The following is a 16,209-nucleotide window of genomic DNA, read 5'->3' on the forward strand; positions in this document are numbered from 1 at the left end:
ATTTGCACACATAATATGATGTGATTGTATGCAAATGTAAGCAAGGTTTGAAATTGTCATTGTTTTGTCAAATATTACATCTGTTTTGGGTTTCTTGCTGTCAATTTGCAGTCTACAAATTGACCATCCGCTCAAGAAAATAATCAGCCCCGCAGCTGATTCTAGTATGATCCACTGTATACACACTGTGCATGACCCTTAAAGGGGAAGTTCGGTATTTTACAACTTAATGTTAGATGGTTCCTCACCCTGAAAATGGTCTGTAGGCCAGGAGAAACTGTAATGCATGGTTCTGTTTTCTGCCAAACCATGCCACTACAACTTCACTTTAGCCAACGACTGCTAATCTATGGAACTAATGGGGAGATGCGGAACCTGTAAAAGACAGTCGACAGTAAATGTCATTTTTGTGTCTGTCTGTAATACTGTCTGTGTGTCTGTCCCCGTGCAGGTGAGGGCCGAGGCTTCGAGATAGCCCAGGGTCGTCTTGGTCCTGGCAGACTGCACCACTGTATGAGGGCCGTAGGATCTGCTGAATGGGCACTGGAGCTGCTGTGCCAACGTGCTGCGCATAGACAAACCTTCGGCAAGAAACTCTACCAGCATGTGAGTGTGTTGGTGGGGGTGGGGGGGTGTGTATGTTATCCCACAGTCATTTGACAGACGTTAACATACCATTTATGTTACATAGTCTGTCCACGAGGGCATCGTGGAGCGACATTCCTAATGGTTATGGGCTTTCGTCGCTGCACAACGTCAGAGTAATAGTACCAAGTTCAACTCTGGCTCCGCATCGGTCTAGCCGTGTGTCTAAGATCTATTGTTCAACAGAAGTGCTGCTCCCTGACTTCTCTGTGCCAGCAGCTTATTCTGAGATACCAGATTGATCTCGCCTGTCCCGGAATATTCTCTTCTTAATAAATCAGTGTCTCTATGGGCCCTGCTTAAAAGTAGTGCACTACATAGGAAATAAGGTGCCATTTGGGACTCCCTGCCCATAGTGGGGCATCAGAACAGGCATCAGGTCATACTCAGCACTATTTCCTGTCTTAATGTGCTCCCATGACAGAGTCTGGGCCAATAGTAGTGACTCAGCAAGCATCCATCATTTTAGTGACAGCCGATGGGATTCATCTCCTCAGAGATGCCACCGCTGAATCCCAAATGGCACTCTATTCCTTACATAGTGCACTACTCTTGACCAGGGACTAGCATTAGTGCGCTGGTCAAAAGTAGTGCACTACGTAGGGAATAGGGTGCCATTGAGGACGCCGCCACTGTCAGATTTGTCTGCGTTGGAGCTGAGAAACGTAGTGGTGCTCAAGGCTCTGCCGTGTCAAGTTTATCTTAAACATTTTGAAATCTAGCTAGTGCTAAACTGACAAAGGGGTAGTGATGGGAATTTCTTAGTGCTCGATACCCTGGCATAGGGAGTTGATCTGACAGTGCCAAATGAAAACTTTACAGTGTGAGGATTAGAAATAGTGAGTGTATAAAATTAGGACTTATGCCATGCTAAGGCTTTTAGCGCTGTTGTTGCCAAGTGAAATATGCTCATTTTTGTTGCATTTGGAATCACTGGATGTGTGCGTTGCTTAGCCAGTGCAGATGCCCACAGCACAGCAACTGGACAGAAACCCTAATAACTCATTATTGGAACATGTATTTTATCTTATCAAGTTTTTATTCAATTGAGGTAATCACATTGCTCGATAAACCGCTTAGTTGCTGAGACCTAGAGGTCCAATTGAGTTACTGTCAAAACGTTTCATGAGCTGTACATTGTGATTGAGTGAGTCTGTCTGTCTGTATCTCGTCTATTTGCTCCCTCTCTGTTTCTCTGTCTGTCTGTATCTCGTCTATTTGCTCCCTCTCTCTGTTTCTCTATTCGCTGTGTGTGTGTGTGTGTGTGTGTGTCTGCTTAAATGTCTGATTATCTGTCTGCCTCTGTGAATGTCTGACTTACTGGCTGTGCTGTATGTCTGTGTCCAGGAGGTTGTGGCCCACTGGATAGCAGAGTGTCGCCTGGCAATAGACCAGACTCGCCTACTGACCCTGCATGCTGCTCACGCTCTGGACACACTGGGCAGCAGGAGAGCCCGGAAACAGGTAACACACGCACACCTCATTAGCAGAACAAACCGCCTAATTGTCTCCCTAACTGTTATGTGACCGTTCTGAATGTAATATGGTGTAAAGACTGTGCCTGCTTGAAACAGACCGCCTGGTTATGTAAATGTGTGTCTGAAAACGTCAGAATGTCAATGGGTTGTAAATATGAATTACAGCTGTCTGCTTCCTGCTTAGAAAGGTCGGCCTGATATGGCTCTCATGTCACATCTGTATTATCAGTCACTGTGCATACAGAGGCTTTCAGATCTGTCATACAAACACACACTAGGTTGTATTCCGAGCTGGCCTGTCCCTATCCGAACTCGAAAACCAACCAAGGGACACACAAAGGTGAAGAGTCACCCGAAGTATCTCACATATTAGGACTCTATAATATGATTGACATGATATCAGCCTGACGTGAGAGCTGAACTGAGGTGCACTGACAGGAGAGGTGAGGATAAGGTGAATGGAGGATAGTGGAGATGGAGGGATGAGAGACCCGAGGGTAGATTAGTACATATTTGCATCCCAAATGGCCCCCTACTGTATTCCCTATATAGTGCACTGCTTTTGACCAGAGCCTTGTGGGCCCCCCCGATGAAAAGAAGTGCACTATATAGGGAATAGGGTTCCATTTGGGATGCACTGCATGAGGTGAGTGAAGGAGCGAGGGTAGGGAAGGGCCTGAGCCAGCGCCCCCACGTTTAATCTGATAAGGGGGACGCGGGAGACGACAGAGAGGAAGACACGGCCAACTCATTGTGACGGCATGACCCGTGTCTGAGGTCAGAACAGAACAGAGATGGACTAAGGAGTGACTACAGGAATACAGAGCCGTCACTCACATCTCCTATCATATCACGTCCCCTCACAGACACGATACTGTAGGGTTGGACAAATAGTAGCTCTGATCCAGGGCGATACGCACGGATTGCTGACACTGACAAGGCTCAGCATCAGCAACCCGCACGTAACAGCCTGGGTCAGAGCTAAGCAGATAATGTAGTACTTATTCTACTCGTGTAACCAAGGGAATGGAATGCTACGAGATACATTGGCCTTTTCTGTTGATGATGTTTCAGTACCATGTATAGTGAGTCATCAGTGGTTGAAATAGCTTGGAACAGCTGTGCAAATGGAACCGGAGAACCTGAGGCCTATTCAATTAGTGGCTATACAGCACTATGTTAACAACCTTTCGCCATTATCCTAGAGTTCCACTGGTGTGTGTGTGTGTGCGTGCGTGCGTGTGTATCAATCCCGCCACACCCCTGCCTGTGTTCCATCAGTTTCACGGCGTGGAGATTTACCCACAATGCCGAATCCTGCAGGGCTTTGAGTAGCACTCAGCTTACGCTCGGCTCCACACCGCCCGATGTCCTGCTTGTAGCTGTCACAGCAGCACACACACACACACACCCCACCACCATCAGTGTAAGGAGTTATGACAAGGAGTGGTGTCCTGGAGTACCTCGTTTCTTGAATAACACGCTGTGATTCTCCCGAACGCTCACATTAATACAGGGGATTCTCATCTAAAGGCCAGGTGCTGTTTCTGAGAAATATGAGATATCTCTTCCAGGCACAAAGATGTCCCAGGGGTTGATTGATCAAAGCCCTCGGCAACGCTGAACACTCCACCAGCCAGGTTCTTTCTGGGATGCGTGGCTCGCCCAGCCTGCACCCCGAATGGCGCCCCTATTCCCTATGTAGTATTACATACAGTTCATGAACCTCAAGTGTCACTGGTCCCCCTGTTAATTTCTTAATAATGGTCTCTTGTAGATTGCCATGATCAAGGTGGTTGCTGGCAGGATGGTGTGTAAGGTTGTGGACACTGCCATCCAGGTGTATGGGGGTGCGGGTGTATCTGGAGACTTCCCCCTCGCTCAGATGTAAGTAGCTTTCATTTAGTCTTTTGTTGTTTTTTAACTGATGTGACTGCTTTGTTGCTTTTTTTTTGATAGATCAGTATTGATTTTTTTTTTAGCTTCGTTAGAATCATTCAAAGGAAACTTGATCAATTTTAATTTAGTGATACAGCTGGTGACATTTCCTTATGACCCTTGTTTGTTTTGATCCAGACACTGCCAGGCGGTGCTGCAGTGCTGCACATTACAATGTCACAATTTACCTGTCCTCTCGCCTCCGGCTTCCTCAGAAAATGTATACGGTTGTAGCTAGGACTGTGGCGTCATGACATTTTGGCAGCCTGTTATTGTCATGCAAAAGACTGCCGGTCTCACGGTCATTGGCCGTTAATTTAACATAAAGACATTTAGCATCTCCAGGCCTCCACGCATACAAGCCACATACCAGCCACTGATTGCGTGCCATTGGAACATCTACCTTTAATAAAAGTCTAAGAAATCAATTTAATATACACCATCACAATATAACCATTATTTATTTTAGGCAGGTCTAAAGTAACATTATGATATGAAGAAAATGTATTTCAGAAGAACACATTTTGAGTTGGTCTACTGTATGTTATCTGGCTATGTACCAGGCCATAGGCTGTAGGCTTGCTCATTTTAGTAGACAAGATATGCCTTTATTTTATATTAAATGATTTTATATTAAGAAGAATATAATTGAACTTAGCTGAATATAATAGACAGACAGGATATTTTCCCATTCTGGAGCGAGTGCGCATATGAAGTGGCAATGTTGAGCGTAAAAGTGGTCATTTGAAACAGGCCCTATATGCTAGATTTAGAATTATTTGGCAACTTTAATTGTGAATGATACAAACCTTAGAATGTCTTAGAAATCCAAAAATATATTGGCTTCATGATGCGACTTTAGGCTATTGATAATTTTAGAAATTCGCATAAAAAAAAGCTTGCGCTCAGTTCCTTGCCTCAGTCTACACACGCAGTTCTCTCAAAAGGTGATCGTATTTTCACCTATCAGGCTATTCTCAATATAATCCTGTCTTCAATAATATGGGAAATTTGTTTAGATTTAGAATGGCTTATTATCAAATGGGCAGGAACAGGGGCAGAAGAAAAAAGACACGTCCTCCGTATGCACTCCAATAGCGAATGGTTGCCGCTTTCCCTCCGGTTAGTTTTTCACTGATGTGGTAGGCTACTTTGGTTTTATAGCGGAGAATGTATTTAATATGAACAGCTGAGAAATACATGTAGTAGCAGCTGTGATCCTCCACTTTCTTGTGGCAACTATCAAAAATCTGCTTTCACACGGGATTGCATATAGAAATGTAGTATAATTGTAGGGTAACTCTGTAAGCCGCAGAGTGTGCAATGATTCTCTACACCATACTTGCTTGTTTTGTCCAGAAATTAGGCAAACTATTCGAATTTTAACAACCAGGAAAGCAGAGCATTTAGAAAGCGCTGTCCATTTCTTGTTAGGCTTCGAAACAACACCCACAACGACCAAGTTTTCCACTCAGTTTCAACCTGGTGTTGAAATTCTTTCTTCAAATGAATCATCACAGGTGAGTTTTAAAAGCAGGATACTCTTTCGATGAAAAGTAGTTTGATTAGATTTGTGATTGCATTTGCGTTGATGTCAGAGTGATTAGAGGGACAACGGAGCGCTGATTACCAGGACATTAACGATGACCAGTTGGGTACTGCCAACTCATGTCCAGAGTGCATAAGAGGAGATTACCGTGACTCAGCGGTCACGTGGCATTTTACTATGGTCATGACTCATGACTGCCGGTGTGGCGGTAATATGGTCACCGCAACAGCTCTAGTCACAGCAGACAAACACTGAGATGGAAAAATGCTCTCTCATGAGGTAGGCTGCCACTGAGCATCAGCCATGCAGGCAGTGATGGGTGGCAGCTCAACGCTTACAATGGAAGATACACAGGCAATGGGGAAGAAGAGGGGAAAACAGCTTTGAATATCAATGATCAATTACCATTGTGTGTCTCAAATGCAAACTACAGTACTAATAGTGTAACGGTTTACGTCATCGGATGAGGAAGAGTAGTCGGAACCAAAGCGCAGCGTGGTAAGTGTTCATGTTTATTTATTGAACACTAATACAAAATAACCAGAGAATAAATGAAAGGTGCAAACAATAAACAGAAAATAACTACCCACGAAACCCATGGGGGAAAAGCTACCTAAGTATGGTTCCCAATCAGAGACAACGATAGACAGCTGTCCCTGATTGAGAACCACACCCGGCCAAAAACAAAGAAATACAAAAACATAGAATGCCCACCCCAAATCACACCCTGACCAAACCGAAATAGAGACATAAAAAGGCTCTCTACGGTCAGGGCGTGACAAGTAGAGTCTATTGTCAGAAAGAAATGACACTTTCATCTGATAATAGGCTAATTACTCCTTTCCATCCTAACACACAGTATTAGCCTAATCTTCCAGTCTGGAGCCGATGTACTGTACATATTGCACAGAAGTTGACATTGACCCCCTGCTAACGTTGTGTGGGATCTTTTTTTACAATGGCCACACAATGTGGTCAAGTTTTCTCTCTTTCTCTCTCTCTCTCATCTCAAGGCTACAGGGTATTTAACTGTCTCTGAGGTCTTAAGCCATACACGTTTCTATTGCATGTTAGGATGCTGCTGTATCACCACAATCAGCTACAGTATGTTCTAAATAATAATTGTTGTTGTTTAGATGGAGTATGACATGGGTTCATTCATCAGTGCACACTCCAGCAAAATGTACCAAAACGTTTTGAAGCGAAAACAAGCGCTTCTTAACCGGACATGTTCCGGGAGTGCCTCCCTGCTCCCTCCATTTGGTGCCTAATAAATACGACCCATTTTGTCCCTCCACAGGTATGCGTACGCCAGGACTCTGCGCATAGCAGACGGGCCAGACGAGGTGCACATGTCGTCCATCGCCCATCTGGAGCTCAGGGACCAGATGAGAAAAGCCCAGGCCAAGCTGTGAGGTCTTGCAAAGGGGTTAACAGGATGGGTTAACACACAGGCAGCCCCCAGACAGACCGCAGGGTAGCGGAAGGGTTAATAGAGGTTTTAACACAGATTAAGAGTGCCGTGAAGGAGCTTCATCTGTCACGGGAGCTACGGCGATTGATTGACAGGCCAATCTCACCTACTAATCACTGTGGATGCCAATCATAGATCTCCACATACAGAGATTCTGAGATTTGCTTATCTGAAACATGATCATGATCAACTCTTGTTCTGCCTTAATGTGATTGTGGGGGAATAGCAGTCTACTGTATTATGGTATGAAGATCTGGTAGAGAAAATGTTGTGTCTGCTGGACTACAGGTGGCGCTAACAAAATGGGGTATTGTGTTTATTGATTCAATAGAATTTAGTAATTTATAACTAAAATGACATACACTGCCTTAATATGCTCATAAGATATGTAAAATAAAGATTTGGATATGTGGTAAATCGCCACATTTTTTGAATTCACTATGATTATTGCAAGGACTCCTTCAGAGGCATGTTTCACAACACAAATGTTTACATATTTACAATTACATTGTGGCTATAATGCCAGGGATTGACTGAAATACCTGCTGAGACTGAAGTTGTCCTAATATGGACACCTTAGACTTGGACCTCACCTTGGATCCTTGCCCTGGAGTCACCAAGCCCTTGTTCTGACAGTATGTTCACACAGTAGGTTTGCCGGGCATTCAAGACTTAACTTGTGTGCAAATACACTCAAACCATCTCCATTAGTTGTCATGAACATCTCCATTGTCATGAGCTTCCTAGTGCTGGAGAAATTAATTTTAAAAAAACGTTTTTTTTTTCTTTCTTTCTACCAAATTAAGTTGGACTTCTAGAACAGATGGCTTACACAGTCTTACATCTTGAGGATTTTTTTCCCCCGCTAGCAACTGGTCCAATGCCCATAACTGTTACACAATAGTCGTCCTCTCAGCACAAATGTTTGCCTGCTAGTTTAGACTCTGCCCCTGATCCTCCTTGCCTTGGGCATTCACTTTCTGCAGCCCAAACGGCCCCCCTCTTCCTTTACATGCCGCACTACTTTTGACCAGGGCCCATAGTGCTCTGGTCTAAGGTAGTGCACTATGTAGGGATAAAGGTGCTATTGGGGATCTGACATCTGTAATTGAATCTCAGTGACCCCCCCCCCCCCCCCCCCTATTTTCTGAATAACTTCTGGCAGTTTCTCAGATCCCGTTGTGTGGGAATTCAAGGTGTTGGACTGGGCAACAGGGAGGGAGAATTATTGGACTAAAGGAACAGCCTGTTTTTTGGGAATAGTGAAATGTACTAGTCCATTTGTCAAGGTGAAGCCCAAATCTGTCATAGACTAAACTGAAAATAACAACCCTCTGTAGACTTATCAATCAAATGTATTTATAAAGCCCTTTTTACATCAGCCAATGTCACAATGCGCTGTACAAACAGCAAGCAATGCAGATGTAGAAGCTGGGTGTTAGAGGAATTCTAAATTCCTATATGTTTTGTAGCCAAAACCAAATTCGCACTCTATCTATTTCATAATAATTTGTAGGATTATCATTTGCATGAAATAGCGAGAGACCAGTCTTAAAAACAAGTTCAGCATTTATTCTTAATGAGTACTGCCCCAAAATATAAAGAACATAACATTTTAAAGAGAAGATAAAAATGACGTCATCAGTTCTCACACTTTCTCCGATCCACACAATAGCGCAGTGCCTTCAGGTCTAGAGATTGTCTCCTACTCCCCTCATAAAGCAAACATTCCAATCTGTCTAAAAGATATACTCCTCTCCACTAATGGAACATCAAAGAACATTCTTATCTGTCTAAAGAGATATACCCTCCTTCTCCATTAAACCCGCAAGGTACAGACAATTCATTCGTTTTACCTACATTTTCAGTCCTAGTTTAACCAAAAACCCATACATTTCATACCACAACATAATAGTATTAAAATGAATGGTTCTAATTTAAATGTATACATAATTAATCATTTCAACTATAATTTCCTCCAACACTGGGGCAAGCTCTCATGACTCCTACATTTTGACTAAATTTGAATCTGATATATGCACAGAATTACCAAAGAATCACCTTTTCAAAAATACAATTCTATAAAAAAAAAAAAAAAATGTGTAAATCAGCAGATCATAAAATACAATATTAAAGGGGCTCTCAAAGATACTGTATACTTGTCCTCAGCAATGTGTTTCCATTATACGTATATATTATAATATAGCATTTTAAAATACATGTAAAAACCAATTTGTTTACGAAGGTAATATATAATGTACAGTTCATTAAAGCAGTAGCGCTTCAGCAAATCACTTCGCTTCAGCAAACAAACTTGTTTTTTCTTCCGTGCGCTCCTCTTGCGTCTCTGTCCCTGGGGAAAGAGTCAAGTTATTTATTTGTTCACGTCAAACATTTTACTTTCGATAGAGAGTCGCAAATAAATGTAACAGATTGGTGAACAGTTTTGAACTATTTTGTGTAATTGGTTTTTAAATGTTTTGGATGAACTCTGTGCACCCCGCTTGCAAATAGAATTTAGCTCCGGGGACAAAAAAAGTTTGATTGATTGACTCAGATGGAAGGGGGGGGGTTGTGTGTGTGGGGGGGGGTTGTGTGTGTGGGGGGGGGGGGGGGTTGTGTGGGGTGGGGCGAGTCGTCCCATAATGGAATACGCTCCGGCTCGTCCTTTTGGCTTCGCCTGGCTTCGCCTTCGTCCTCTCATTCTGCACCTGCCTCCGTACTCTGGTTACCTGGAAGATTGATTAACTCAGATGGGCGGGGGGGGATTTCGTGGGTTCGGGCGAATCCCATAACGGAATACGCTCCGGGTCGTCCTCTTGGCTTCGCCTTCTTGCTCTCATTCTGAACCTGCCTCCGTACTCTGGTTACCTGGAAGAGCAATGACATGACGTAAGACTTCAATGACACAAGGTTGAATGCAGGTCGACCGAGCATTGCTAAGGTAGCCTCTCAGAGACTTGGGCAACTCTTGCTTAGACGGAGGCTGTCCTAATATGGACACCGTACATGTACCGTGTCATGTCATCAGTATGTTTGAGGATCTCACGAAACAAACAGTTCTGATATTAACATATGGACCCGTATCATATGATGGTCTGATCCTGTGTTGTCGTGGTATGTTGTGTACCTGTAGGGAGGCACTGGGGTTGTTGCTGAGGAGAGAGAAGGATCCCACTCTGGATTTATACTTGTTCTTCTTGGTCCCCGACTGGCCTAGGTGTCTCCTGGCCCGCTCTGTCTGGAGGAACAACATTCCCGTGGGATCATTTAGAAACTAGAAGGGGATACTCTATGTTACACAGGAGGCTGGTGAAGGGAGGAGAGCTCATAATAATGACTGGAGATGACTGGAGATGTAACGGTATCAAAAAACATGGAAACCGTGTTTGATGCGGTTCCATTTATTCCATCCCAGGCATTACAATGAGCCCCTCCTATTTACAATGACACCAGCCATCACTGGTGTGTTAGCACACCAAGTGCTTCACGAAAGCAACTCGGGATAAAAAAAAAAACTCCAGTGCACCTTCGCATTCTTGCTTACTCCACTGTTTCTAAGGGATCGCAAAAAATGACAACACAACAGCCCCATTGGATCTTTTGAGACCTCTCCCTCCTGTCTACATCTATCTCCCCTCCCTCCCTCCTTCCCTTTCTCCAGTCTTACCTGAACTTTGATGAGTGTGTTGGGGAAACCCTTGGCTGAGAAGGACCCAGGAAGAAGGGAGTTCCTCCCCAACTGTCTCTTCTGTCTGTCCAATAGCACATCCGATGGCAAGTCGTCACCTAGCCACATCTTTTAAGACATAAATGAAGCATTCATTACATTCGTAATGAACTTGGAGCAATTTTAGAGGGCTGAAAAGCATAATATGCATGCACTGCCCTTACAGGAGAAACAACTTGAATTTCACGTGATAATGGGACCGCATGTGAAGTTAATGTGAAGTTAATGTGATATCGTGACATGTAAAAGCAACACGTGACACGCGATAACACGAAACTACACGTGAAATAAACGTGACAACATGAGTTTTTCACGTCTTTATTTCACGTCAAAATGCAATTCCACATGAGAGTTTGATTTTGACATGTGAACATTTCTGCTCAACTTGTGAAATCGGCTAAATGCAATTTTTGCATGTGTCACTGCAAATTATACATGTTTTTTTATGTAAGGGCTCCCGACTGGCGCAGCAGTCTAAGGCACTGCATCTCAGTGCTAGAGGCATTACTACAGACCCTGGATTCCGGGCTGTATCACAACCGGCCGTGATCGGGAGTCCCATAGGGCGGCGCATAATTAGTGTTTGGCCGGGATTGACCGTCATTGTAGAATAGGAATTTGTTCTAAACTGACTTGCCTAGTTAAATAATACAAGTAAATGTGGGTTTTAAGGTGAGTGGTACGCTGTTCAGCTAAAATAGTGTAAAAAATCTTTAATGAATGACAATATGATTACATTTGACATGATCACTTAGTACTGACTTTTCAATATGACCCCACCTGGGACTTGAACTCACAACCTCTGGAGTTGGGATACGCTGAGCTCTCTGCTGTGCCAGTCTAGCATTCCTCTACATCCGCATTACCTACAATACATCTCTGCACTTAGCAAAAGAGTGCCATCTGCACTTCTATTTCAGTTATCAGTTAATCAAACCATTCTGCCATTGATTTAATTGACTTATTTCAGCTATTTAAAGGTTTTCTGAATAGTTGTCTGCTGTTTGTGCACGATATTATTCTGTTTTAATGTTACTCCTGAATTACTATGATAACTATAATAGTTTTTCTTGAGTGTATTTGAAACAAAGCTGAGGTTATACCTAAGTCCAAAGTGCAGGAATACCGGTGAAATCAGTCATTGACACAGATATGGCGGCGTAGCAGGAAGATCGGAATGCCACGAAACTAGAGGTTGTGGTTCATGTATGTCAACGTGTGTTAAATATGTCAATTGCAAACCCTACGTTAAAAGCACTGTTTTGTGTGTGTGTGTGTATCCTAATTACACTTTTTTTGTTTTCATGGCATCATCTGTGAAATATCATGTGAAAAATATTCCCACGTGAAACTTCATGTGCAAAACGTGGAAATTTCACAGGTGAAATCGTGGTTTTTCCCGTAAGGGTGTGACTTCTGCAATACAGTAGTGTTGTATAACTATGGACAGTTACAGTAGACCAATTGGTTGTAGTGTATTACAGTTGTTGGTAGTCTTTATATAAATGCTTACACCAAGTGCAGAGAATGCCCCAAGTTGTCCTCGCTGTTGGGCACAAGAAAGCTATTTCATTAAAATCATTCATGCAGTTTGGGAAAAATGAAACGCCTTCCGCAAATGTACTTGTATTAAGTGCAGCCAAAGACATCTGCCTAGAGTCAGAGCATCAGACAGATGTCTTATCTATTGAATCCACATGCATCGTGTGTGTGTGTGTGTGTGTGTGTGTGTGTGTGTGTGTGTGTGTGTGTGTGTGTGTGTGTGTGTGTGTGTGTGTGTGTCATGAATTTGTTGAATTGATATTTAATATTAATAGTCAATATCTTAGGACAACAAGCATTTTAGTTGCATTGATCTTAGTGTTTCATTGGAATCAAATGCCTCCAGGGAGGTTATCATTACACAGCCATATGTCATGCATACGACCAACCCAGAGTGGGAAGTAATCCAGTACAAGGTGGGATCCCTCTGTGATAGAGAACAGGCTGTGGTAGGATGTCTTTGTGGGGGGAGAGGCTCATATACCTGTGGCTGTTTCTGGTTATGGGTCTTTCTTGCAGCAGATGGCTTCAGGCGCACAAGCCCTTCATTCTGTGAGAAGAACGTTTTAGCACATGGAAAAAAAGTATTTATTCTTTATGCATGTAATAACACCTCAACCCCACTCATACGCAATTACAACGTTTTTATGTTACCACATGTTTGTACGTCGTTACGTTGTTATTACATAGGTATAACAGTAACTTAAAATTTAAATTAAAAAAAATAAAAAGTTTAACCATTAGGTTAACTAAGACAATTCATAAACCATATCCTGTCAGGATGAGTGAGGTAAAACAGTGACCACATTGTTGGAGTTAGGAGTAGGTTTCACTCGAAGAAAGTTTTGTATTTCCTCTTTTCACGGTGTACATCCCCTCCATAGACATATCTCTCCCTGAGGTCACTTCTGCTGAGACAGAAACAACTCCTGCTGAGACGGATAAGGCTGTCCTATATGGACATCATACAATGTACCAAGGTCAGTACATGAGCCGTGTACACCCCACAATCCAGTGCAGGTGGAGTGCTCTTCAGGGTCACATGTCCCTCAATACACGGACTCGCCCTGTTCTTTTTTTTTTCATTTCGTTATTATGAAAACTTTCCGAGTAGTCCGTTTTATCCTGTGCTAGTTGTTGGCGAGCACCGTCAATTACCCCTGTAAAATATTCTGTTCCGTTATCCACATTCACTGTGACCTTGGTGGAAAAAGGCACAGGCAAATATATTCAGTGTTGAATTCAAAAAAGATTTCTTCAGTAATGCTGCCCAAGGCAAAAGAGAGCCCAACCACATCTGAAGTTTATAATTGCACACACTGGAATAGTGTAATTACACTCAAAACACATCAAAACCTTCCGCACGGAAAATACATCTCGACTCAAACGTCTTTCATGTTGTGGGTGACAATCCACAGCAATTGAAATACTGCGTCTGCTGGATCTATTGGCCAGATGAGGATGATTCCGTTGGACAGAGCCTGGCGGAATGTCCACAAAGAATGTCAACCGCAAAAATGGCAGCTCAAACAGCTCTGTGGCCACACGAAAGGTCTGCCGAGAGTTTGTTCCATCGAGGTTATTCTTGGGTGCATTTGGTAATAGTACGACTGGAGACTAGGTTACTATGAGACTTTGTTTTCAGGTTACTGGAATGTGTAACTCTGTTTAACTCCATGCAAGTGTTCCACTCAAAATATCACATCCTCGACCACTATACATGCACACACTCCATGGAAACAGAAACCTTCCATAGCAGTTACTGGCTTCCTTTGGCTTCTGAGCCAATGTTGTTACTGCAGTGTCTGGGGAAGTGTCTCGAATAGCTCGTAAAAAGCCATTTCATCGTGTTTCATCATGAAAATAATGAAATACATAATAAAATCCGTACAACAAAAAAAAACTCACCCCGGATCTCTCCTTCTGGCACCAATACTTTTCAACTCCATCTACCTGATCAAAGGAGCTCACCCCCAAAACAGAACAGCCTGGAGTCCCGATCCCTTACCTTTCCTCCGGTGGTCTGCCCGCTGACACAGTTCTTTTCCTGTGATGTCCCAGTACAGTCTGCACCATGTGTGAGCTGGGGCAAGCTGCCCTGCAGGCAGAGAAAACTTAGGCACACCCAAAGAGCAACCTCCATGATGGTCCAGGCACTGGGGCCCCAGCCCCGTCATCACCCTGCTTTATACCCTCCCCTCCTTACGTAATGACGACCAGATGCAGAGGAGCAGAGAAACGGGGGCCATGCCAGCTTCACACAGACAAACAGCGTTGCACAACATCGCAACCCAGCGCTCTCTACGCCAGCCAGCGGTTGTGCGTGTTCTCCAAAAACACATCAGTCATCTGAAGGTCCTCCCTCAGTAACCGCTCCCACCAGCCCGGGACAGCGAATGAAATCCATTTTCCCTAAGGCTTGTACCTTAACGGCTGAGAGAGAGAGAGAGAGAGAGAGAGAGACAAACCAAGGGTGAGGTGAACAGACAGAGAGAAAGAGAGAGAGAAAGTGTGTGTGTGTGGGACACAGGCTGTTGACAACACTTGAAATATTGGTGGCTCTCTTTTCAGAATATCCTGGAAGAGAGCAGTAGGTTTGAGTTTGTTTCTTGGTTCGCTGAAGAGGCATCGATCTTTTAACTGGGTTCACACTGCTCAACCTCGCCCGAATGAAATAAATGTCTTTAAATATTTTCATGGTAGAATCTTTTTTTTTTTTTTTTTTTTTTACTAAATATTATCCCAGACTGCCCCTTTAAACCCTTTCTGTTGGCTTGGAGCTTCTGGTTGTGCCGAGGGCATGTTTAGTCCAACCATATAGTATTTTATTTCCAGAAGTACACCAATCAATGTAAGGGTTCGTCTACAGTAAGTCACAATGGACAGTTGTAAGGAAACTGTAGTGTTTGTAAATTTGTCAAGACATTTGTTATGCTGTTGTGTTTTTGTACGATTTGATTTCGTCAGACCTTTTGTTTGTTTTAAACAAATTGGCAAGCATATGACTGTATCCAAGCAGAGTGAATGAATGTAAGGGGGGGGGGGGCTGTCTAGTAGTCTTATTTTGCCATAAAAACAAAACATGCCATTATGGATGAATGGCTTGATCCAGAAATGGCAGGAGAACACAGCAAGCACCCCGTGTGAAGGACGATGTATGAAAGGATGGAAAAAGTGAGTGAGGAGGGAGAGAGAAGAGTAAAGGCCGAATGTATTCACACTTCTATCGCTGTTCCTCTTGGCTAGAAGGGAATATTACATTGTCCTCAGCTGTGATTGGAAACGTGCTGCTGTGAAATACTAAACATAGTGTGAGTTTATTAATTCTAACTACCGCCTCATGAGACCCTCATCATGGATAAAATGGCTGTGAAAAAAATGTAATTGGATAATATGTTATATCATTATAATATAATATATATTATTGCCTAAAAGGTGGTACCTGACAGGTATGCATGGGGGATAGAAACAAATAAGGTATAGGTAGAATGATGATAGTGTTTCTGTTTTTTACGAAACATAAATATTGGAGGCGTGGAGAGCGACTGACAGTCCAGCAAAAAGGAGACATGGGAGAGTTCAAAACCATGGTAATTTTGGAAGCCTTGCTTAGACTGGAATGCAACCCAAGGGAACTATGAACACTCCAACATGTGATACATTTTTATCAGGGCTAACATGTACTTACCATCCTGACAGTCCTTTGGAAAACAACTTGCTCTTGTTTTGGAAAGGAAGACATTTTAAAAATCAAGACACATTTTGGGTTATTTATTCACATTTACATACTGATAATATAATTCAGAACACTGTATTCACATTCCCAGCACTGGAATTATAAACATAACTGAAT

General features: G+C 43.1%; 2 protein-coding genes across 7 annotated transcripts in view; one reads left to right on the plus strand and one right to left on the minus strand.

Moving 5' to 3' along the window:
* The window catches only part of acad11 (acyl-CoA dehydrogenase family, member 11), a 65,616-nt gene extending 58,098 nt beyond the window's left edge, over positions 1-7,518 (plus strand). For both annotated transcript variants that reach the window (XM_036935336.1, XM_036935337.1), the window contains exons 17-20: positions 452-606; positions 1,993-2,109; positions 3,901-4,010; positions 6,911-7,518. In XM_036935336.1, the coding sequence (XP_036791231.1) occupies positions 452-606; positions 1,993-2,109; positions 3,901-4,010; positions 6,911-7,025 (497 nt within the window). In that variant the 3' untranslated portion in view covers positions 7,026-7,518. The remainder of the gene's footprint in view (positions 1-451; positions 607-1,992; positions 2,110-3,900; positions 4,011-6,910) is intronic.
* Positions 7,519-8,635: 1,117 nt separating this feature from the next.
* Positions 8,636-14,612, minus strand: LOC110535610. Of its 5 annotated transcripts, XM_036935338.1 has the most exons (8): positions 14,365-14,601; positions 12,841-12,906; positions 12,328-12,360; positions 10,755-10,883; positions 10,215-10,325; positions 9,701-9,816; positions 9,456-9,654; positions 8,636-9,419 (listed from the first exon to the last, which is right to left on the minus strand). In XM_036935338.1, the coding sequence occupies exons 1-7, from the start codon at positions 14,497-14,499 to the stop codon at positions 9,459-9,461; spliced, it is 786 nt and encodes a 261-aa protein (XP_036791233.1). In that variant the 5' UTR covers positions 14,500-14,601; the 3' UTR covers positions 8,636-9,419; positions 9,456-9,458. The 5 variants fall into 5 exon arrangements, 4 of the variants coding, with proteins under 4 accessions (XP_036791233.1, XP_036791234.1, XP_036791235.1 ...); XM_036935339.1 differs by lacking the exon at positions 12,328-12,360 and having other exon boundaries at positions 14,365-14,612; XM_036935340.1 differs by lacking the exons at positions 9,456-9,654; positions 9,701-9,816 and adding an exon at positions 9,817-9,955 and having other exon boundaries at positions 8,636-9,437; positions 14,365-14,549.
* Positions 14,613-16,209: the final 1,597 nt, after the last annotated feature.

The sequence above is a fragment of the Oncorhynchus mykiss genome, chromosome 11, assembly GCF_013265735.2.
Source record: "Oncorhynchus mykiss isolate Arlee chromosome 11, USDA_OmykA_1.1, whole genome shotgun sequence".
Classification (NCBI taxonomy): Eukaryota; Metazoa; Chordata; class Actinopteri; order Salmoniformes; family Salmonidae; genus Oncorhynchus; species Oncorhynchus mykiss.

Bases quoted from the DNA above. Each gene is read 5' to 3' on its own strand.
- LOC110535610 (XM_036935338.1), bottom strand. From the start codon at position 14,499: ATGGAGGTTGCTCTTTGGGTGTGCCTAAGTTTTCTCTGCCTGCAGGGC. The intron at 12,361-12,840 runs GTATATGAGCCT...TGTGCCCAACAG, and splicing joins ATAACCAGAAACAGCCACAG to CGAGGACAACTTGGGGCATT. The intron at 10,884-12,327 runs GTAAGCATTTAT...ATGTCTTAAAAG, and splicing joins GGGCATTCTCTGCACTTGGT to ATGTGGCTAGGTGACGACTT.